Source organism: Erythranthe guttata, chromosome 14, assembly GCF_056151865.1.
Source record: "Erythranthe guttata isolate IM_541 chromosome 14, IM_541, whole genome shotgun sequence".
NCBI lineage: Eukaryota > Viridiplantae > Streptophyta > Magnoliopsida > Lamiales > Phrymaceae > Erythranthe > Erythranthe guttata.
In genome coordinates this window covers 17,542,919-17,568,370 of record NC_142546.1, presented here as the reverse complement: position 1 = coordinate 17,568,370, position 25,452 = coordinate 17,542,919, and the positions used below count along the sequence as shown (strand labels likewise).

Sequence of the window (25,452 nt, the reverse complement as noted above, 5' to 3'; positions counted from 1 at the left end):
ACCGGAAACGAATTCGTGTTTGTTTAACTTTTTCATAGAAAAAAAAACTCAAATCAACTTCTAAAGTGTAAAATTCTCGTACAAAAATGATTTGACTGTTACTGTAAAAAATGTCTTTACTAGACAATAAGCGAATGCCTGATATATGTATACGTTTCGTAATAGTAAATTCATTTTACACTGTAAATCAACACAAAATCAAAGATAAATCGATAATTTAGTTATCTTTTACTTATTTTTTTCATGAAAGATAACGTAGTTATTGATATACGAGTATGGTGAATTTCTGCAAATGAGGTTCACCTAATATAGAATAAAAAATTCACATGCATGTACTATGAGCAACTTCAATTTTAAACATAAAAGTTGAGGTATAAACTACTCATCTGATATTTGAAATATTATTTTAAAATTTATTTACTTCAACTATGGTTATTAAATTAATTATCGGTTGAAGTTTTTTGATTTATTTTTTTACGATCCCGATTTGGTTTATGCACATGAAAACGAAATATCAAACACTTTCATGACCACTTAAGTTATGATGTTTAAAAAAAAAAAAAAAAAAATCACTAAATCAATTTTTTTTTTTCTTCCCCTTTCCTTAGTATTGAGTACATCAATTAAATTGAAGGGGTGGGTAGGTAATCAAATCAAAATGTTGACTTAGTTGCGACTTTTCAACGTCAAACTTTGAAAATGTTAACAAATGACTTTTTCTTAATTTTTTTTTTTTTGGGCTACAAATTGTATGGGAGAATTACAACTTTGGTTGTCATGTTGTTCATAATGAAGGATGACTTAACTCTCACTTTGCGCCCTTGATTCTTGAAATATATCTTTTTAGACTATTTACATTTTACACCCTTGAAATGTTTTATTTAACCACTTTGCACCCTTGGAAAAATTTAATACTCCACATAATTGCGTAATCAAGGACATCATTACTAACCGATGTGGAAACAAATGTAGAAGTGGATGGCGGAGAAAACATTTGGTATTCGCCATGCAATGTTCCACGCAGTCGGACATCGTACGAACATCGCTGCCAAACGAAACACAAGTATCAATCCATTGGGATATGAATCCAACGAGCTAGTGATAAATTCGAATGAGATTTATTTGTTTTTTAAAATTTTCTAGCATGCATTATAATTTATTTAAGACTTACAAGGGATCTAGATTCGATTCTAAATTCCTTCTTCGATTTCAGAGATGTGGATCCCGATTAGGTACATCGAATAGCTCCTACGACCTGCGATCTTCTATTGTGGATTATATCTTGTTATGAGTGTGGGCTTATACTTGAAGAATTATATACTATAAATGAAAAAATATTGAGTAAATAATATTTTATCTCAAAAGGGGTAGCCGGTTTTTCTCTTAAAAATATTGTGTTACAAAAGTTATTTGGGGTTGTCTTGGGTCCGAGAGGGTTGTACTTCTCGGACCATAAAATATTTAATCTTGAGCGTACAATGTAGCTAAAGTTTAATCTTATCCATTGATTTTTTTGTACGACTCAGTACGACCTAATACGGTGCTAAGGATTTGAAAATTAATGTACGAACCCAGTAAAAACATATCGTACACCACCGTACACACATCGTTCTTTAAATAAATTACTTAATTAACCTTATACATTCAAATCAATAAATTAAAATACCCATTAGAAAATATTATAATAATCATAATTAGTTAACAAAATTAAACGTCTAAGAAATCAAAACGTCAGAATTGTTCTTCCCCAAAACCAAAATCCATGTCTCGACAACAAGCATCACCTTCTTCTCGCCAAGAAATTAAAGATTATTTCATCGTATCTAGAAAATCTTAGATACCTCTCAAAGACATTAGTCACGTGGAATTTCCTATGCGCTCTTCTAATTGTCTTGCCCCGTGTCAATTGTCATGTCATCCATGTTGGGTACCAGTACTACTATAATCCGCCACAGACCCGTCTATCCCAAACCCGTTGAAAACCAACAAAATATAATTAATTAAAATCAAGAACCGTTTTTCGACAGGATGAAGGTGAATTTTGCTAGAACCTGCAGGTTTATAATCCGCCCTCGTATACATAGCAACCAAGTCAACACAATAATATGATTTCAAGAACCTAATAGTGTAAATAATAAAGTATATAAACATGGTAAGTTAATACAATGAAGGAGCAATTAGTAGTAATACTATGTATAAATATATCTAAATGAAGTTATAGAAATATTAAAATTATGATCACAAACTTTTCTACATTAATTGGAAAATCTTTTCTAGTATAGTAACAAATAAAATATATTAAATACAATCTTAAAAAAATAAAGTATACACAATCTTAGGATTCTCAATAATCATATATGTTATAAAATTAGTATATAAATGTGCTACAAGGAGTTGTTATTATCATAAGCACATTGCAAATTTGAAGAAAAAGAAAAAAAAAACCTTCCAATCCAATGGCAAAGTTCTTGGCATGCTTTTGTATTTTAGTTCTCTCTTTTGCCCTTCTCTCAGGTATGAATTTTTATTTTAAAAAACATATCTTTATGTATAAAAATAAGAAACATTAGGGCAATTCTAAGTAAATTCTCACAAACCCTAATGACATATTTGTAATTTTTAAAAATTAAGTATTATTATTTTTCCGTCTCCTATTTTCCGAGCGTTTTTTCTAATGTCTTTCATAGCAAATCAGATTTGTAAATCTAGTACACGCGTGCGTGGATATGATTTATTTTTTAATACAATTTAATTATCATTTATTTAATTTTCTTCTTTTTTGCAATACTAACCCCGTGCATTGCAAGAGGAAAATTTATAGTCTTAATTAATTTGCTAATTTAAATGGATTTTTCTTGAAAATAAACCTCTTACTTAATCAAATCAATCTGTAACTTAGAAAAAAAAAAACAATGTCGATTCATTTCAACGAACGATTCAATTAAGAAAGTCGATACTTGATCCTAGAATTACTATTCAAAAAATTTAACTAATTGCTCTTTTATTATATTTGATTTGATTTGATTTTAGTGTTTGCAATATTAGAATTGGAATTAATAAAATAAAATAAAATAAAATAAAATGCAGGGTGTAAAGCAGAGGGGGCAAAACAGGAAAAGGTTTGCACAGATGTGATAAGTGGGCCATGTAAGGTACATGAAGGGGTTTCAACGGCGTGTACAAATAAATGCTTAGAATATTTGGGGGCCGGTCCAATGATTAGAAATTACTGCCAACCCGGTCCACCCCCCAACAAATGTGTTTGTGTTTACAGGTGTTAGTAATAAAAATCAACTCATATTTGTGAGATTGATGATATTTATTTCTCTGTCAAATGTTGGATGTAATCTCGATAAATTAATAAATTCACTTGAATAAAAAAAAATCTGATTCTGACTCAATGGAAATGTGTTAAATTGTTAGTTCTATGATTTAATTTTTCGCTAAATTAATAAAATTTTATTAGTCCTACGTATTTAATTGTACTTTTCTATTCTTCTTATTGCTACAATTGAGAATTTTGATTTTCAATCTTGGATGATGTTGGGTGCTAAATACCAACACGCAAGTGCACCGTGCACGTATGGCAAATAAGTAGTAAAGTGGACTCGTGAGAGTCGGATGTCGATCCCACAGGGAATACGCAAATTACCTAATCCTAAGTACCAAATTCTAACAATTATGATTTTTATCCAGCCTACGCAAGTTTGTCAATTTAAATCAATTAATCAATTAAACTAATTTTTGAGATAAAAGACATATTATTAGACGACATCCGTCAAATTCATAGGAAGGTTGAAGCCCTCCAAATAGTCGATACAAGGAATTTTAGCAATAGAATGAGCTAAAGAGTTGCCTGCACGCTTGATAAACATAAAATTACACGAGTTAAAGGTACTCGCAACAAAACAACATTCCTCAACTAGTGATCCAAACGACGAAAATTCAGCTTCTCCATTACGAAGGGCGTTGATTACTTGGATACAATCTCCTTCTAGAATGACGTTCTCCCATCCCTTTTCCTTAGCCCAAACAATAGCCCTTAATGCAGCGAGAGCTTCTCCTTCCACTGGGCGGAGGTTTCCATCTAGCCTTGTCACTTTCCATCCCATGCATGTACCCTCGTTGTTTCTTGCCACAACAGATGTAGTTAGAAATTTTTTACCTATTGGAAGTGCTGCATCGAAGTTCAATTTGATCACATCTAGTGGAGGGGGGATCCACTCGCTTGGGTGCAGCTGTGTAAGGTTGGCATTGGGTCGAATTTGAGCTGCCTTAAACGTTGCCAAATAATTGCAACTCCAAGTCACCAACTCGCACGATAGCAAGTACTTCTCACCTTTCATATCTAGGTTCCTATTATCCCAAGCTTTCCATGCAACCACCAATGCTAGAATGAAAGTTTCCTTGTCAAGCAGATGCTGCAAACTTTCCACCCAATGCCGAGTCGAAGAGAAAGTGAGGTCATGGGCTAGGTCGAACGGGTGACTTCTCCAAACTTCCGCCATTCCTCTGCAGTGAAGGAGCACATGTAATATCGTCTCGTCGCCGCCATTACATGCTGTACAGAGAGGAGAGGGGCAGATTTTCCTCCGAAATAATTCGGCGTTGGTCGGGAGAAAATTTCTTTTGAAACGCCATAAGAAAACACAAATTTTCGGGGGAATGGGAATCTTCCAGATTTCTTTCCAGTTCTGAATGCTCACTCCACTACTTGAACCATTATCAATTACACGATGACGACCGAGAGGTGAAGGGCATGAAATGATATGATGGTAACATGATCTGACCGTGAAGTTCCCGTGGCTAGAAAAGTGCCAAATCCATCTATCTCTCACGGAGCTTCCTCCCACCGGGATAGCCAAAATACGATCAACATCAACCGGCCAAAACGTAGTTTGAATCAGATTCACATTCCATGATTGTAAGTCAGCAGCCATAAGATCCGAAACCCGATTAGGGAAAGCCGAGTCAGGGGGGCGTCTAGTAATTACCTTGAAACTGCCCCCATCGCTTAGCCATGGGTCCGCCCAAATAGAAGTTTCGATTCCATTACCAACTCAACGTCGAATACCAAGATTAAGATAAGGGATCACACTCCAAATGCTACGCCAAGTGGCGGACGGTCGTGACCCCAATGGAGCCGACAAAAGACGTCCTTGAGGATAATATCTCGCCGAAAGAATTTGTCCCAGCAGGTGGGATGGATTAATGAGTAAGCGCCACGCCTGTTTAACGAGAAGAGCAATATTGAAACTACGAAGATTGCGAAAACCGAGGCCCCCTTTCTCCTTAGACTTGCACAACTCCTGCCACGATGTCCATGCTATTCCTCGGCTAGTCCCGTTACCCCACCAAAACCGTCGAATAGCTGCCTCAATTTCCATAAGTAATCCTTTCGGCAACATGAAACAACTCATGATATATGAGGGGATCGCCTGCAGAACCGATTTGATGAGGACCTTTTTCCCTGCTTTCGAGAGTTGTTTTTCCCCCCACCCCTTGATTCTTGACCATACACGGTCTCGCAGAAAAGAGAAGACTTCCTTTTTGGTTTTTCCCATGGAGGCCGGCATTCCGAGATATTTGTCGTGCCGCTCCACAACCTGAAATCCCAGGATGTGATATATAGAGGTTTGTAAGCTTCGCGGTGTGGACGGGCTAAAGACCATTGTAGACTTTTCATAGTTGATTTCCTGCCCGGATACCTGTGCATATTTGGACAAAATCCCCTTCAAATAAGCTGCATAAGTTACAGTAGCTTCTCCAAAGACGAGGGTATCATCTGCGAAACACAAGTTGGAGATGATCGGCGCAGTCGGGGCCACTTTAACGCCACTAAAGTCACCGCGCTCTGTAGCTTTGGAAATCATACCAATCAGGACTTCTGCACAACATATAAACAGGTACGGTGAAAGCGGGTCGCCCTGTCGAAGGCCTCGCGAAGGGAGCATGGACCCGAACTGAGAACCATTAAATAGAAAGGAAAATGAGACTGTAGAAACACACAACATAATTAACTCAATAAAATCAGAGGGAATGTCAAGGCGGGAGAGGGTCTTTCTCAAAAAGATCCATTCAATTCGATCGTATGCCTTGCTTATGTCAAGTTTGATAGCCATGTAATTCGTTTTTTTCTTGGAGTTGAGTTTAATAAAATGATTGACCTCAAAAGCTACAAGAACATTGTCGGTTATAAGTCTTTTGGGGACAAAAGCCGACTGGGTGGGTGAGATCAAATCATTAAGCACAAGTTTTAACCGATTAGCCAAGACTTTGGATCCAAATTTATAAATAACATTGCAAAGACTAATTGGTCTGTAATCAGTGATTTGTTCTGGGGTTTTTACTTTGGGGATCAAGACAATATAAGTAAAATTCATAGAAGGTGGAAGTTTGCGGTTGTTAAGGAAATCAAGAACACAAGATAATACATTAGACCCTAGAATATGCCAAAATTTAGTAAAAAAGACGACAGGTAATCCATCTGGGCCAGGAGATTTAAGGGGACCCATTTGGGAAATGGCTCGAGTTACCTCGTCCGAAGTGAATGGCAAAGACAGAAGTTGCCCTGCTGCCCCGCTGACTCTGGCCTCAATATTCTCAAGCACCTCATCTATCTCATCCTCCCTAGGATTAGTGGACTTGAAGATTTGCTCAAAATAGTCTGTGATAATCTGCTCAATGTCGGCATCTCTATCTTTCCAGCAACCCTCACTATTTTTCAACTTGGTCATCACATTAGTGCGTTTCCTGATTGTAGCTTTTGAGTGGAAAAAACGCGTATTTCTATCTCCTTCTCGGATCCATTGGATTTTACTCCGTTGCCGCCAATACATATCTTCGTCCTCATACGCTCTTTCCAACTCCGCCCTTAGCACACGGATTTCCTCTCTTATTGCCTCGGTTTGAATAAGAGCGAGACGATCATGGATTTTTTTATGAATCGCTTCGATCTGTTTCCGTGGTTGCTTGATTACCTTTCTACTCCAATTGATCAAAGCAAGTCGGCACTCGCCATTTTTTCGAAGAAGATCTTCGATAGGATCGGAACTCAAACGTTCAACCCATTGCTGGTGGATGATGTCCTCGCAATCTTCTCTACGGAGCCATGCTGCTTCAAACCGAAACGGACGCTTCTTCCTCGAGCGACGAGCTGTACTTTGTTCGTCGAGTAAAAGTTTGATTGGGATATGGTCAGAGCCTGAATAGTCCAGGTGCATAACTCTGGCATGCGGGAAGTATGTCATCCAATCATTATTCGCGCAAACCCGATCAAGTCGGCAGCGCACTGTGTGAGGGTAGAGTCTATTTTTGGACCATGTAAAAGGTGACCCCTCAAATCCCAAATCCGACAAATTGCACACGTCAAGAACCTCCCGGAATGCTGCGATGGCAGATGGCAGCCTCGTGGGACCTCCTATTTTTTCATCGTTGCTCAAAATTTCGTTGAAGTCGCCACCCAACATCCACGGCAATGTACTATGATCACGTAACCTACGAAGAATTTCCCATGAAAGGTATTTCTTGTCTTTTTCCGGATAGCCATATACACCAGTTACTCGCCATTTGCTGTTATGGTTCTTCTCATAAACCTCCGCATCGATATGGTTACTTGAGTAACTGAGGAGACTAACCTCGATTCCCTTCTGCCAAAAAAGCGAAAGGCCTCCTGATTTACCTACTTTATCTACTCCCAAGCCATGCAAGTTCCATCTTTTCTTGATTCTCTCAATGAGTTGAGGTGTTGCCCTCGTTTCCGAGAGGAACACGAGCAAGGGCCGATGATCTCGGAGAATATCTCCGAGCGTGTGAATTGTCAAGGGAGCCCCGAGCCCTTGACAATTCCAAAATATGCAACTCATTGCTCTCGGCGGGACTGCGCTGCAGTCGCCGCCGTTGAGTTCTTTTCCTCATCTTGAAGCCATAGATGTGGTCGTTTTCCTGAACTGTTTATGTCGGTAATCCCGGCCTCGTCGGCCTTCTTCTTCTTGTTCTTACTCGATATGTTAACTGTGCGACGATTCGACTTATTGGCGCTACCCGCAGCCATAAGTTGGATCGAGGTCGTGACCAGTGTAGATTCATCTCCGAAATAATCACAGTTATTTTCTTTCCCTCCCAACGGGGTCCCCGTTAGAGTAGGTGTGGAAACACGAGCAGCAAAATCAAAAATATTGGCACCTCGTTGATCGGATTGAGAGAGTACTTGTCCTGCACCGATCGTAGCCGTGTTCACTGCTTGTAAAGGTATTCTCAAATATTCCCCTTCTGTAGATTTCAGCCACGTCCCATAAGGAAGTTTGTCACCCGGGTCGATGAAGTTATCCTCGTAGCGCGCTGCGCAACGCTGCTCCCCATGACCAATAAGACCACACAAAAAGCAGAAATTGGGTAGTCTTTCATAGGTAAAAGCAATCCAATTTTTGGTACCGTCCGGATTATGAAGATTCATCCCTCGTTTCAGGCTTTTGTTGACGTCAATTCGGACTTTAACTCGCACGTACCGGTGGAACGCCATTTGTTTAGGATTGAGTATCTCAATGAATTCGCCAATCTTCTCTCCAATCAGTGTTGCCATATGAGTGGTTCGTTGATCTATAGAAAGATGATGTAAGCGGATCACTATTGTCATCATATGGATATCCATAGTGATGGGGTCGGAACCTGATACAAGATCTTGGAATAAGAGTGCGTTTTTATCCAGTAACCACGGACATCCATTTTTAGCATGAACGTAATCCAGCATGTGTTCAAAACTTGCAGCAAAACGATTCGGGCCTAAAGGTTTAATGTCACATGCCTTTACCGGCTGGAGGATGCGAAGAACATTGGATTTTATCGTGTGGGCCGATATTTCTCGTGAAGCTACGATCCGCCCTATCAACTGGTAACCCGAAGATGAAGACTGAGGCAACGAGATCGGAGGGTTAACAGTGACACCTTCCTCTTCATCTGCCGTGAGGAACAAGTTTCTTGCCATAATTTCCGACAAGCTCTCCATAATTCGAGAAGATGAGTTAGATGAGGGACCAAGATGAGGGGAGACAGCTAGTGGCGGCGAGGGAAAACCTTCAGATCTGGAAAATAGGGAGAGCAGACGAAAGATAGGTAAAATAATGAAATAAAGACACGAGAATATAGAGCCAACAAGAAAAAGAAGGAGAAAAACAAAACCCTAGATCTATAAAAAACCCTAGAATAAAAACAAGATTACGGCTATCTAAAAAGACAAAGCAATACACACGATCAAATCACTAGGTCCTAGAGAAATAGGGATGAAGAAATAAGGAACACGTTAGAATCAGATCGTTGGACTGCCTCTCATACTGAGAGAAGAAAAAGGCCTCTCACATGGAGAGAAGTGTATTATTTTCTACACCCGTCAATTTTTAGTTTGTGATTGTGACCATGAAAACGTGTGCGAGCCATTTGCTGAACCGAATTAATTAAACTAATTAAGAAAACAATAATCACGAGGAAATATCAATATAAAACGGATTTAGGATTTTATCTTCCACCTATGCGATAATTCGTCACCCAATTAAACCTCTATCATGCAAGTTACGATTCCCGATTATTAACCCAAGACACGAAATTACCCATAACCCGCTGTCGCGTGTATTATGAGTCTATTATTCATAAACGATTCACTATATGTCTATGCAAACCTAGTATGAATAAAGCATTAAAATAACAAGTCTCGTAAACGGCTACCTAAGGTATTATCTATATGTCTACGATAATACATGCAATTAACACACTCATCCGGTGAAAACTACTCGAAGGCTCTCCTATCCTTGTTCTAATTATTAAAACGATCTGTCAATCATCAATTCTAACAATAACATATAGCAACATAAATTAGCTACTTTCATGCGCTAAATAAAATCAAATAGGAGAAATAATATAATCGAAGAATTTAAACTTGCATAATATTAGAAAAATAGGTTCGAATCACCACATAGGGTTCCAACAAAATCCTAGAATAAAAACTTAGCTACTCATGTTCTTAACGAAAAGCATAATAAAAATACGAAAGTTCATAAAAATCTAAAAATAAAAGTAAAGGAAGAACTATGATGAAGATTCGTCAAGTCTTCGTCTTCGTTGCTCCGTTCTCTTGCTCCTAGATTGCGTGTGTAAAAGATAGATGATAGATTCCTAATTGTGTGCTTTTTGGCCTTTAAATATGGTGCACAAATAAAAGAGGGCGGTTTCCTTGTGTAATTAAACTTCCTTCACTGCGCCACTTCGTCAACCCGGACGGCCGTGCGAGAATTAGACTTGAAATCCGGACGGTCGTCCGGTCTTTAATTCTTCAGATTTTTTATTTTCTAACTTTTGGCCCACTTTTCCTCCGAATTTGCAGTTTTTGCCCCATAAGTTTCCAATTCTTCAATTTGTACCTAAAATACAAATAATAACCATTTTAAACACCAATTATCGTTAAAACACACCAAAAGCCCCAATTAAAAGGTGCAATTAAGTGTAAAAATATACACTTAACAGATGACATGACAATTGACATGGGGCAAGATGTGTTTGCTTATATGTGTAACCTATCCCGAATTGAGAGTTGCAGGCAAAGCGAAAATCCATACGAGGCGAAACGGAAAGAAGTTGCTAGTGTTATGATGATGAAGCATAATCAGAATAGCTTATTCTTCGCACCAACAACCTAACCGACACTCTGCCCACTTCTCTAACGGGCTGCTCCGGTCTCAAGACTCTGCTTCTGAGGAACAATCATTTCGGAAGAGAGATCTCCAATCTTGATTTTGCTAAACTCCAAAGATATGAACAGGACAACTAGGCTCCACATATTGGACCTCAGTCTGTTGTTTGAACTTGTTAATCTCTCTCGAGAAATTAGATATGTCGGAGAATCATCTGTCTAGAGAGATCCGAGAGCGCTGGCAGACAATTGACACGACCACAACTGAGGAAAAGGGTGCTGGTGAGGGTTCATCGAATAATGTTCAGTTTGGGATTTGATATTTTGTGGGATTCTACGTAGTCCGTCGATAAGTTTTGGTTTCAACTCCAAATGAGGTGTTTGTAATATGTTAAAAAATCTTAACTTAATGATGTAGAATGTATGATGTGGTTGCTATTTTTTAATGACTAGTGACTCTGATTCTGTTAAGAGGGTGTTTGGGTGATTTTGTAAACTCGTTAAAACCCATTGAAGAAAAAAAATGATGGCAAGTTTGATCCTTTGTGTTTCTTTTTCAATTTTTGAAAATTAATTAGCCTAAATACAGAGATTAGTGTAATTATTTTCAAAATTCTTAGCGTAATTATATCGATGTCAGTATATAAGCTTCACAGAACGCATTAATATTTAGAACAAACCTCAGAAGATTTCCCTAAAATCATACTTGTGATTTTATTAATTTTCAGAGAAATGATGTCATGAAGAAGTTCATTTTGGACTGGAAGAGAAAGCTCGAAGAATAAAGTTACATCGGTGATTCAGATAGCCATTATTAGTGCTTGTACTAAGTTGCAATGCTTGTCCTATACATAAATATACATTACAACCAACTCCATTATGTGAGAGAGAGAGAGTTTTTGTTATTTTGGTGTGTGTATTTCGAAATGAGACGAATAAAATTTGGACAAAAGTTTGACAAGAAAAATGTAGTCGAAGCAAGAGCTAGGTTCTTTCTCCTTAAGACAAATTTGCCCCGTGCAGTGCTCTCGGTTACGACAATTGTCTCCCAAGATACAACGACTATTTCAGTTCCAACAAAGTAGCACACCAATTATTGGAACATGGCGAACAAAACGACGTTTAGGACTTTATAAGACACGAAGAAAATGACTTGGTAATGCAACAATATGCAATGAGATGCTACGACGAGAAGTGAAATTCAATTAATGTATTGGATTCTATGTGAATAATCCATTTTTTCAAATGGTGGATTTTGGAATCTATTTATAGATTTTCAAAGGTTGTGACCACAAGTCCCTCTTAGGAAAATAATTTCATGATATCACACCTTTTCCCATTAACCACAACACACATATTCAATTTAATAGGTGTTTAAACACCTCCATCTTTTTCAATATGGCATTTCACTTTCTTTATTTTCCATTTATTATATTAAGGGATTTTATTAATTTCTCATTCATTTAATTTTGAGTAACTAAATTTAATCCACTTAAATAATCAACCAAAATTGAGTCTAACACTCAAAATTTCCAACAGTTTTGTCCATAAATTATTCGAGATTTCACATACAAAAAATCAACAGCAGCGTTGATGCTAGTTTAGATTTACGGCCGTTATAGATTTATGGTGAATATGAAAAAAATAATTAATGTTGACCATGATGATAAATTTTGTATTTTAGACCATCGATGATGATGATGTATAGAAAAAATTAACTAGTGAAGATTAGTGTTAAGAGGTTAGGAATAATTATACAAAAGTGATTTTAATTTTCTTAATTTGTAATTAACTATTAAATTATCTAATTAGGTTTTTAAGTTTAAATAAAAGGGTTTTTTTGTAATTTTACTCGTAATCCAGGGATCGTACATTTTTTTACTGGGTACGTACTAATTATACATGGCACATTATTATTGGTTGATTACGGTCCGAGAAGTACAACCTCTCGAACCCTAGACAACCCAAGTTATTTCCCTCTCTTCAACCAAATCTTTTAATTTAGGGTAAATTACAACCACCCCTGATGTATGACCAAATTACGAAAACTCCTCTCTTGTTTGGATAACTACAACCACCCCCTTAACTCCTCAAATTTAGTGAAATCTTCGAGATCATATGGAATATTATCACTTTTGTACCCATTTTATCCCATTTGAACTCTACATTTTGAAGCAAGATGATCATAATATATATGTTTTTTGGCTTGTATATATCAGATTGTGGTGCATTAGAAACTGTATTTTTACTCAAAATGAGTACAAACTAGAGCACATTCCACGAAATCTAGATGATTATGTTGAATTTGATACCATAAGAGTACACGTGTAAGAAAAAAATCATAGTTGAGGAGCGTAGATATAATTACTCAAACAATAGGATTTTTTTTGTAAATTAACCATACGTATTTGAAATTTACCCTTTAATTTATATATAGGATCCTAGAAAGAATTGTACAAGGAAATAAGTATGTAAACAACTCTTTCTTCACCATGTAACCTTATGCCGGTAATTGTAGCCCTACAAGGCTTCAATTTTCGTTTGTCGTCGCTTTCTTTTCTAACTATCTGTTAGCTGAATTTTATTTTCTCAATTACTTAGAAAATTAATTGGGCTACAATAGGGACCAAATGATATGAGTTAGAATTCCAATAATTAGTTAACTTCAAATTCTAAAAAGAATTATTTTTAATTAATTAATAATAATAATAATTTATTTTTCACTATCAAATAATTATTGCACTCTCGTCCATACTATCAAGCATTACATTTGAGATCCAGTTATTCATTAAATTTTTCCTACGCTAAGATAATTCAGTAACCACCAAATAATTTATTCATTGTTAAATAAATTAAAGATATATTTTCTTGAGTCTTTACCCACTTATTGATCAAGTTTTAGGCATCAAAAAACTTTTAAGCTACTCAAGGGTTATTTATCATTCTCATATTTTAGAGATATGGGTTTTTTCGATAAATAGTTTCCACCAAATAATTAACGTCTCTATCTAGCACATTGGTGTTTACTTGGCTCAATATAGAAATATATCTTATTGCCAGAATGCACCAAGTAAATATGTATGTTAAATATCACTAAATTAAGATAGCAAGTAATTTGCTGATAATAAAAAAAAGGGCAAATGGCAAAAAAGCCCATCACATGGGACTTACATGCATTTTGATCCACAAAAAAAACAGTCTCTCAATTAAGTCCATCCCCATGTCTTTAGTCTAAAATACCCTCAATAATATAATTCTTATCAATTCCACCCAATATGATCTAACTTCCTTAATATTACACATTGACCCCGGATTTAAACAAATATATCACATTAACCCCCAAAACTTTTTTTTTTTTCTGAAAATAATTTTTTTTCTGAAATGTTTTTTTTCCGGCCAAATTCCGGCCAGATTCCGGCGTTGACTTTTTTTTTTTTTTTTGAATTTTTTTTTCCTGAATTTTTTTTCCGGCCGGTCAACCACCGTTGACCGCCGGTCTCCGGCGTTAAAATTTTTTTTTGAATTATTTTTTCTTAGAAAAAAAATATTTTAATTAATATTACTGTTTTGACTACTAAATTACTGTCTCAGACAGTAATATTACTGTTTGGGACAGTAATATTATGAATATTATTTTTCCGAACAGTAATATTATTAATATTATTGTCTAAGACAGTTAAATTACTGTTGGAGACAGTAATTTAACATCCAAGACAGCAATATTAATTAAAATAAATTTTTTTTAAGGAAAAAAATTAAAAAAAAAAAGTCAATTAACAGTTAAATTACTGTCTCCGACAGTTAAATAACTGCTGGAGACAGTAATTTAGCAACGAATACAGTAATATTAATTAAAAATATTTTTTTTAAGAATAAAAAAGTCAATTAACATTAAATTACTGTCTCCGACAGTTAAATAACTGCTGGAGACAGTAATTTAGCAACGAATACAGTAATATTAATGTAAATATTTTTGAAGAAAAAAAAAAAAAACAGTCAATTAACAGTTAAATTACTGTCTCCGACAGTTAAATAGCTGCCGGAGACAGTAATTTAGTAGCCAAGACAGTAAAATTAATTAAAATATTTTTTTTAAGAAAAAAAAAAAAAAAAATCAACGCCAGAGACCCGGCGTCAACGACCGTTGACCGGCCGGAAAAAAATTGCAGGAAAACAAAATTCAAAATTCAAAAAAAAAAAAAAAAAAAGTCAATGCCGGAGACCGGCGGTCTCCGGCGGTCAACGCCGGAATTTGGCCGGAAAAAAAATATTTCAGAAAAAAAATTATTTTCAGAAAAAAAAAAAGTTTTGGGGGTTAATGTAATATATTTGTTAAAATCCGGGGTCAATGTGTAATATTAAGGAAGTTAGAGCATAATCGGTGGAATTGATAAGAATTAGGGTTAAAATTGGGGTCAAAATTGAAATTAGGGTTAAAATTGGTTAATTGATGAAATAGGGCTAAATTGGGGTGTAAATCATGAAATTGGAGTTGAATTGGGTTTCAATGAATTAGGGGTAATTTTGGTATATATAAAAGGATTTTCCTTATTTGCAAATAAGTTTGAATGGGGTGGATTTATTTGGAAGACAAAAAAGTTGGATGTCCCTATTTTAATTAAGTGCCATTGTCATGGGCTTTTATGTGATTACCCCTAAAAAAAATAAGATAGTTTCATATTAAACACTGATAAAATAATTATTTCAATTGTAAGATTGTGTTTTGATGTTTTGATCACTTAACATCAAGTAAACACTGATAATTAAGAACATACACTAGAGAAGAATTATAAGCATGTTTTTTCAAGTAAATTAATTCGAGTCAAACATGATAATATAAAATTTTAAATTTTAAAAAATCCTATCAAGGGTAAATTACGTCCGCCACCCTGAGGTAATGTTAAATTACGAAATAATCCAAAACTACCCTCTCAACTATGTATTATCTTACGAAAAAACCGCTATCTCAATAGGTAAATTTGACACCGTAAGGGTGGAAGTCGTGTAAGACAATAATACATAATTGAGGAGGGTGGTTGTAATTACTCAAACAAGCGGGATTTTTTTTCATAATTTGACCTTAGCTCATGGGGTGTCCGTCATTTGCCCTAATATATATTTAGCGGTGTAACTAAATCGAGTTGAGCCGAATGCGTGTTTCTTCAAACTTGTTTGAATTTTAATCGGGCTTTCAAAGTTTTGTCTAAATTTTGTTTGATAAGCAACCAAGTCGAGCCAAACACAAATCGAGCTCGAGTATATATTTTTATACATAATTTGTGATTTTTTTTCTTCTAATCGAGCACGATCTCTAGCCAACTTCAGAGATTGATATTGAACGAAAATATGTTTTCAAGCTTGATTAGTTATCTTAACAAATCAAACTCAAACGAGCTATTGATAAACCATCTTGATTTGAATAGTTTGATTTCCAGCTCTAGATACTGTGAGGGTAGGGAGGTTGTGGCCTCCAAGTTTTATATATATAGATTTTGGCGCCACATTTTTGTGTATATATGAATTTTGGCCCCTCATTTTTTCCCTCCATAGTTGTATTTAAATTTATATGTTTTTCATATTTATTATTACAATATCAACTATTATGGTTAAGTTATAGTATTTTTCATAAAATCTATAAACATTTACCTTTTATTTTTTTGTCTGAATTCCTCTCGGGAAAGTCGTCGGCGATGCCCCCCGAGCCCTCACAAATTTTAATCTGCCTACTGCAAAAATATTTCGAGAATATTAATTTGATACTTCATTTTTTATTTTGATATTTCTATAAATTTATTTGCTCCAACAATAGTTATCAAATAGTTGTTAATTAAATATACTTCAAATAGTCGTATTGTTCTCAATTTTTTATTGAGTAAATTACAAATACCCCTCTGAGGTATGGTCAATTTACAAAAAAAGAAACCCTCTTATTTGGTTAAATATATATACCCCCTCTCTACTATGATTTTTTCTTACGCCTCCACCCTTATGTTGTTAAATTTAACGTAATCATCTAGATTTCGTGGAATGTGCTCTAGTTTGAACTCGTTTTGTGTAAATATACAGTTTCTGATGCACCACAATCTGATATATACAAGCTAAAAAACACATATTATGATCATCTTGCTTCAAAATGTAGAGTTCGAATGGGATAAAACGGGTACAAAAGTGATAATATTCCATATAATGTCGAAGAATATTTCACTAAATTTGAGGAGTTGAGGGGGTGGTTGTAATTATCCAAACAAGATGAGGGGTTTTGTAATTTGACCATACATCAGGGATGGTTGTAATTTACCCTTTTTTATTTGGTTGTTATTTTGAAACAAAAACCCTATATATAATGTTGCACAAAATTCAAATGTTAGTATCTATTCTTGTCATTTTGGATCTATGTTTCGTAACATCTGAAATACATTTGTTTTGCTGCAAATTGTTTTGAGTTACATTATAATTTGAGTTTATATTATGGAAAGAATAAAATAGCATCTTGAAATTGTTGCATTATGATGAATCATTAGCATCTTAAATACTGCAATCTAGTTGACTCATGAATATATAAATACAAGGCCTTGAAATAGATAATTTCATTAGAATCAAACCTAGAAATTCCATTACATTGGAAAATAATAATTCATTATTACAACACTGCAATAACAATAACTTAAATCTAACAACCTACAGTTAAACATCTATAAATTAATATAGTCTGGACTAGTAAAATCATATTAATTTAGCGAAGTATGAAATTATCGAACTGGTAATATATTGCATTTAACCAAGATGGAATTAGAATAAATTATTATTTAAACGAAGTTATTAATTTATCGAGGTTTCACTAATATCATTTGCTAGGAAATTAACGTAAACCTAACACCATAAAGTCATCGGTACACCATACACCTATTCCCACATCTTTATATACCTTTTTTCGTTTTTTACTCCATTTTCTTTCTTTCATCACATAAGAAGATACACAATCAACTACGAAGTCACCGGTGCAATTCACGATCACTCTTTTCTTCTTCACTTCGTGGTCGTACCTATTGATTTTACGAAGCAAACCTGGAATAATTATTAGATCGGATCTTTCACACACCGGGGTGGATCAGTCCATATAATTATAGTTGTATTATGCATGATGAAAAAATAAACTATAATTTTTTTAAATTGTAAATTTTATTATTAAAAAATATTTAGATTATAATAAAATAAATTTAAAATAAACAATAAACTGTAATTATATATATGTTTTAATATTTATATTTTCTTTTTATATTATTTATGTAATATTTTATATTATTATACATTATTTAAATAAAAATAATATAAAGACAAAAAAAAGAAATAAATAAATAAATAAATAAGGCTCGTGAGCATACAAACAACTAAAAACAAGCTTGAGTTCAATCTTTTTTCGAGCCGGCTCATCAGGCTCACGAGCGGCTCAGCTCGTTTACCACCCCTAAAAACATATATCCTTGTTTTAGTTTTTAAATTTCTTCATTGTGTTTTAACTAAGTTGTTTCTTATTAATATAACTAAGTTGTTGCTTATATAACTAAGTTGTGCAAATCAGCGCGTCGCCGTTACTATTAGTTTTCCTAAGCAATTCAGGTAGACATAATCCAGCATAGCGTCAGAGAGCGTGAAAGCACGTCAGAACTTTTAGCAAAAAAGCAAAATCCACCTGTCATTATAGCCATAGAGAATATTTTTTAGGAACTTCGAGCTAATTTTCCCTTTTTTGTTATGTGAATAAGATTTCGGAAGGAAAAAAAGGAGGAACATGTGCATAGTAAAATGTATAAAATATTGATTGCATTACAAAAAAACAAAATCAAATGTGCATAATAAAGTCAAACATATAAAAAATATCAACAAAATCAAACAAATATTTAATTTACTGATAGATTTTGCAGATAATGAATCTTGTATTTGCATCTTCAAGGTCAATTTGCAATCTTGGACTAGAGTATAAACATTCCTTTAATCACTAGAATATTTCCACTTTTCGTATTCCAAAAACCCTATAAATAGGACTAAACATTCTCAAAAAAATATTATATTGCAACAAAATAAAAATAAAAATGGGCTCTTCGTATAATAATGTCTTGTTTCTATTCACATTTCTTTCATTAACATACATTTCATCGGCCGATTTAAAAAGCAATGTCTGCTGGAAGACAAAAGATCCAGCATACTGTTTCAAGTTTGTGAAGCCTCTGTACAGAAAGGGTATAACCCCAATCGATTTTACGAACGCCACTCTTCAGGCGAGCAAAACGGTGCTGTACCTTGTGTACCTGGATATCCTCGGGCGCGAAGCGCAAGCATCGAAAACAAATAGTCCGGTACTAAGCAGTCAATATAAACTATGTAAGCCAACGTACGAATATGCGGTGGACGGTTTTAATCAATGCCAACTCCTAACTGAGCTACCGAATCCTTATAAGCGGATGTCTTATTTAGCAGGACGTGTTTTGCTTACGATTCAAACTCTTGAATTGGTTTTCGGAGCAAATGGTATGCCTGCCGATTTCAAGGCCCTTCATCAGAATTCTATTAATGTTTGTGACATTGTTTTCACTTTAACACTTCATTTAGCTACACAAGGGGCACCTTAAATTTCAATTTGTTATTGGTACTGCAATATGAATTATTATTAATAAGAAATTCGGGTTTTTATTAATAAGAAATATTACTGTCTTTGATAGTAAAATGACTGTAAACACAATAATATTACAGTCTATCACATCAATATTATTTAATTTTTTTGACTTTTTTATTTTATTTAATTTGTTGACCGGTCAACGTAATAATTATTGTCTACTATTGTAATATTATTGTTGTTGACGCTAAAATTACTGTAAACACAATAATATTAATGTGGTTGACATTAATATTATTGTTGTTTAATATTATTGTGGTTGACAGTAATAGTAACAATATTGTCAACCACATCAATATTAAATTGTTTTTGGCTTTATTATGTATGCATTTGTTGAACGATCAACATATTAATATTTATTGTATTTACTATTACACAATAATAGTGACTGTTTTTGTGTGTTAATACTTAATACTACTATACTATAGAGTAATATAGAAATATTAGGCCCTGTTTGGTTGGGGGATTAGCCAAAATTAACTGAATAGTAAGGTTTAGTTTGATGTTTTGTTAGCCTATTATTTTCCGGGTCGACTCGCCAAAATAATTTTATAATGACTTATCTTGGCTAATTGGGAGATAACTAATTGAACCTTGAGAGTTCCAATAAAATTATTGTGCTATGATTACATATGTTACTTATAAAATTGTTCTTCTAGTTTTCATCTTTTAAACACATTGACATATTCAATTATTTTTTTTAAATAATTATTATAAAATAAAAATAAATAAAATTTGGAAAAATAAGAATAAATTTAATAAAGAAAAATCGAAAAAATATTAAAAAATATTTTTTTCGAAAAAAAATAATATTTAAAATAAAAAACAAAAAACGAATGTTTTTTGTTAAATCAAAAAATAATTACAAAATATTTTTTTCGAAAAATATTTTTTTTTTCAAAAAAAAAATTAATTTTTTTTGATTTTTTTTCAAAGAATAAAATAAATATCGGAAAAACTAAAGAAAAAGAAATTCGAATAATAAAAACAATTGAAAACAAAAAAATCAAAAATGAAACTTTTCGAAAAAAATAAAATAATATCTTCTTCGCAAAAAAATATCCAAAAAAATGAAGAATTTTTTTTTCGAAAAACTAAAAATACTTTTTTTCGTAAAAAAATAAAAAAATAACAAACTATAAATATTAAAAAGAAGAAAAAAAACTATGTACAATGAGAAAGGGTAATTCGGACATTTTTACGTAATTGAGTTTGATGTTAAGGAAACAAAACATTAAACACTATTAAATAATAGGGAGATAAAAAAATCAAATTTGATAAAAAACATCTTATAAAATAAGGAATTATTTTAAGGACCCCTCATACGGAAATTATATATAACTAATCACTAAGTTACACCCAAGTGCAAAACCCCCTCCTTTATGATAATAATTTGACATTCCCCTCTGAGTTCTGACCACTTTGAAATACCTAAAATGCTATTTTAAACCCTAGACAACTCACAACCGTCAACCGTTTATCTCTACATCTCTCAAATCTCATATCCAAATCCGCCCCTATGGGTCTCCAACGGACGATATTGTTTTCCGGAGTCATAACTCACCCCGGTGGTCGGAATTCGATTGTTTAACTACCCTTAAATTCCTCTAGTCGAGGTCTTTCTTTTTGTGCTAATTTCATACATTTTCAAGAGCTGGATCAGTTTCTGCAATCATTTTACAGCTAGCGCGTATTTCAACGACGGTGGATCTTGCCGAAGGTGTAATTTGTGTTCCGGCAGTCGGAATTTGACGGGCAACCCACCGTTGAATTCCTCTCGTCGAGATCTATATTTTTATGGCAATCTCGTTCATTTTTTATTGTCATATTTATTTCTATAGCTTTTTTCATTTGCAAGCGCGGAACCTTGGGTGGTTAGCAGCGGCTAGGGTTTTGGTAGGAGGCACTTGGGGTGAGGAGCATTGACGGTTTGGTCTAAATTTGTAGCATATCGCAGCTATGGCTCTCTCTCTCTCTCTCTCTCTCTCTCTCTCTCTCTCTCTCTCTCTCTCTCTCTCTCTCTCTCTCTCTCTCTCTCTCTCGATCTTCTAGTGTTTGTTGATTTTTGAGTGTTTTTCAATTCTTGTTGATTTTGCACTAAATTTTTTTTTTGTTTTGATTTTGCAATTGCAACTTAATGGAAGCTATTGATCTCTCCTTAAAGATGTCAAAAAATTTGGTTGAAATTACATATGCTTCAAGTTACAGCGTTCCACAAACTGTATACATTACTAGTTACATATAGTAACATGTAGTAACTTATGAGTATATTTGTGTGTTTTCGATTGTATTTGTTGGTTATGAGGTGAGGTGATTTATAATATAAATATTGAAATTTTGATTTTTGTTGTTGGGACTTATGAATTTCTTTTGTATAAGGCAATATTCGTGTGTGTACATAATTGGTCGACTAAAAAATCCTCACATTAAGCATGTGCATCCCACGTGCACCGGAAAAATGAGAAGATTCGCCAGAATATTCCCCTTAGGTGGTTATGTGCGTCAAAAAAATGAGTTTGGGCATGCCCGTGCAACTTTTTTTAGTTAAGGTGTCAAAGCGCAAAAACGGACAAAGTACATGTGGCAAAATGCTATTAACCCTTTTTTTTTAATTATAAATTTTATTATTAAAAAATATTTAGATTATAATAAAATAAATTCAAAATAAACAATAAACTTAATTATATATATGTTTTAATATTTATATATTCTTTTTATATTATTTCTATAATATTTTATATTATTATACATAATTTAAATAAAAAATAATATATTAAGACAAAAACAGAAATAAAAAAAAATAAAAAAAAATAAGGCTCATGAGTTCACAAACAACTAAAAACAAGCTTGAGTTAGTTTTTTTTTCGACCCGGCTCATCAAGCTCACGAGCGGCTCAGCTCGTTTACCACCCCTAGAAGCATCTATCCTTCTTTTAGTTTTTTTTTTCACTGTATTTTAACTAAGTTGTTTCTTATTAATATAACTAGGGCAAATGGGAAATAGGCCCATGACAAGGGCACTTAATTAAAAGAGGGATATCCAACTTTTTTGTTTTTCAAATAAATGCAGCTCATTCAAACTTATTTACAAATAAGAAAAATCCCTTTATATATACCAAAATTACCCTCAATTCATTGAAACCCAATTCAACTCCAATTTCATGATTTACACCCCGATTTAGCCAAATTTCATCGATTAACCAATTTTAACCATAATTTCAATGTTGACCCCAATTTTGACCCGCCACCACCGGAGACTGCTGGCTGCCGCCGTTGACTGGCGTTGACTTTTCTTTCTTTCTTTTTTTTGAATTTTTTTTTTCCATAATTTTTTTTCCGGCCGGTCAACTGTCGTTGACCGCCGGGTCTCCATTATTTTTTTATATAATTATGTTTTTTCCTTAAGAAAAATATTTTAATTACTATTACTGTCTTGGCTGCTAAATTTCTGTCTCCGGCAGTTATTTAACTGTCCGAGACAGTAATTTAACTGTTAATTGACTTTTTTTTTCTTCAAAAATATTTTAATTAATATTACTCTTTTCGTTGCTAAATTACTGTCTCCAGCAGTTATTTAACTGTCGAAGACAGTAATTTAACTATTAATTGACTTTTTTATTCTTAAAAAAATATTTTTAATTTATATTACTGTATTCGTTGCTAAATTACTGTCTCCAGCAGTTATTGAACTGTCGGATACAGTAATTTAACTGCTAATTGACTTTTTTTTCCTTAAAAAAGATTATTTCAATTAATATTATTGCCTTAGCTGTTAAATTACTCTCTCCAACAGTAATTTAACTGTCTTAGACAATAATATTAACAATATTACTGTTCAGGAAAATAATATTCATAATATTACTGTTCGAAACAGTAATATTATTGTAGGAGACAATAATTTAGTAGCCAATACAGTAATATTAATTAAAGGCTGCAGATATTTGCAAGACGAAAATTACTAAGTGCAAGACATTACTTCATGCAAGACCAAAATATAAATAAATTTACTAAGATCAAGACTGGAAATTACAAATATAACCCCAATAATAATTTAGATATTATTAATTTAAATTAAGCTAATTGCTATTGCAAGACCAAAAAAAAAACAAAAAAAAGAATAAAAAAAAAAAGGAAAAAAGAAAGGGAACTCACTCCCCCAACAAAACACCAACATCTTCTTCTTCACCCTCATTTTACACATTTTTTTCCACAAAAAAATCTTCCATATTCTCCAAAACCCTTATCACATAAAACCCTCAAATCTTACTAAAAATTGAAAAGAAGGACATTATGGATACACAAGACATAAATATGGAGGATTCTAAGGTCGAAGAACACAAAGAGGTAAGAAATATTGTACTTTGTGATCGTTTTTTCTCGTTTTTCGCACCTCTACAAAAAATTCGACATGTACAGGTCGAAATATCCGCTTAATATCGACACAGTAGTGTCGAAAATTTCAACATAATTCGACACTCCTTAACTGTCGAATTATATTGAAATTTTCGACATTATGGTGTCGATATTAAGCGCATATTTCGACGCTGGTGTGTCGAATTATCAATGTTACAATTGTGTAACCAATTTTCCGATTTTTCTTGCAGAGTTTTGTACCTAGCGCGTGTAGTGGAGCTAATGCATGTAGGGAATTAGCTTTGGATTATTCACATGAATTTACCACCTATGAGGAGTTTGCAACAAGGGACAATTTAGTCACATGGGTGCGCGAAGTTGGTATGCGACTAGGAATGATAATGTCAGTAAAGTCTTCAAACCCGGGAAAAAAATAGACGTAGAAGGCCCTACGTGGTACTTGTATGTGAGCGTGCGGGAGTGTATCGTGGCAAAAAGGTACCCGGTCAAGACGACCAAGGAAAGGGAAAAAGGCAAACAGCGTCCAAGAAATGTGAGTGTCCGTTTGAGTTGAAGGGCCAAAAAATGGGCATGGATGATGAAGAAGTTGGGTGGGTGTTGACAGTTGAATGTGGTAGTCACAACCACTCAGATTTTGAAAACTTTCAAGGCCACTCATATGCTGGAAGATTAACAAGTGAAGAGATGGCACTGGTAGAAGACTTGTCAAACGCATTGGTGAAACCAAAGGCAATCTTATCATCACTAAAGTTGAAGAATCCGACAAATGCATCTTTAATTAAGACGGTTTATAATGCTCGTCAGAAGATCCAGTTCAAAGAGAATGCTGGTAGAACTCAAAAGCAATTGTTGATGTTGAAGTTGTCCGAAAATAACTACTTCGAGTATCACAGATATTTGGAGGAGACCGGCGAGGTAATGGACTTGTTGTGGACCCACCCTACGTGCATTAAATTGGCATGTAGTTATCCGTATGTATTGGTTATGGATTGTACATACAAAACCAACATATACGGACTCCCATTCCTGGAGATTGTGGGTATTACTTCTACGCATAAAACGTTCTCTGTTGCATTTGCATACCTTCGGGCGGAAAAAATAGACAATTACGTATGGGCCTTGAAGAGCTTGGCGAAGGTCATGGAAAGTTGTCCTAGACCTAATTGTATAGTCACAGATCGAGAGTTGGCTTTGATGAAGGCTATAGAGATCGTATATCCCTCCAGTCAACAACTTTTGTGTCGATGGCACGTGAGCAAAAACATTCTTAGTAATTGTAAGAAGATGTTCAAAACAAACAATGATAAGTGGAAAAATTTTAAGTCGGAATGGGCAAGTCTTGTTGGTCAAGAGACAAAAGAGTCATTTCATAAAGAATGGGATGTTATGAAAAAAAATTTTGTTGACTACCCGGATGCTTTAACTTATGTCTCTCATTCGTGGTTGGATCCGTACAAAGAGATGATTGTCTCGGCTTGGACAAACAAACATAGGCATCTATGAACGTACACTTCTAACCGGGTAGAGGGTACACACTCACGAATGAAGAAAGAGTTGGGAAATAGTATGGGCACATTTGTAAAGATTTGGGCTCATATTGACAACCTACTGATGCATCAACATACGGAAATCAAAGCCTCGTTTGAGAAGAGCAAGAATACTTACCAACACAGTTACAAAGTAACGATATACAACGAACTTCGAGGATGTGTGTCGTTGTACGCTCTTG

General features: G+C 34.2%; 2 protein-coding genes across 2 annotated transcripts; one reads left to right on the top strand and one right to left on the bottom strand.

The window, feature by feature from the left end:
* Nucleotides 1-3,741: 3,741 nt before the first annotated feature.
* On the bottom strand, nucleotides 3,742-9,364 carry LOC148765331 (uncharacterized). Its single transcript, XM_088814203.1, has 2 exons — nucleotides 6,537-9,364; nucleotides 3,742-5,963 (listed from the first exon to the last, which is right to left on the bottom strand). Exons 1-2 carry the CDS (start codon nucleotides 7,863-7,865, stop codon nucleotides 5,061-5,063), a joined length of 2,232 nt encoding a protein of 743 aa, XP_088670329.1. The 5' UTR covers nucleotides 7,866-9,364; the 3' UTR covers nucleotides 3,742-5,060.
* Nucleotides 9,365-23,660: 14,296 nt separating this feature from the next.
* Nucleotides 23,661-25,226, top strand: LOC105961898 (PKS-NRPS hybrid synthetase cheA-like). The gene is made up of 3 exons (XM_088812756.1): nucleotides 23,661-23,693; nucleotides 23,954-24,109; nucleotides 24,201-25,226. Exons 1-3 carry the CDS (start codon nucleotides 23,661-23,663, stop codon nucleotides 25,224-25,226), a joined length of 1,215 nt encoding a protein of 404 aa, XP_088668882.1.
* The last annotated feature ends 226 nt before the right edge of the window (nucleotides 25,227-25,452 follow it).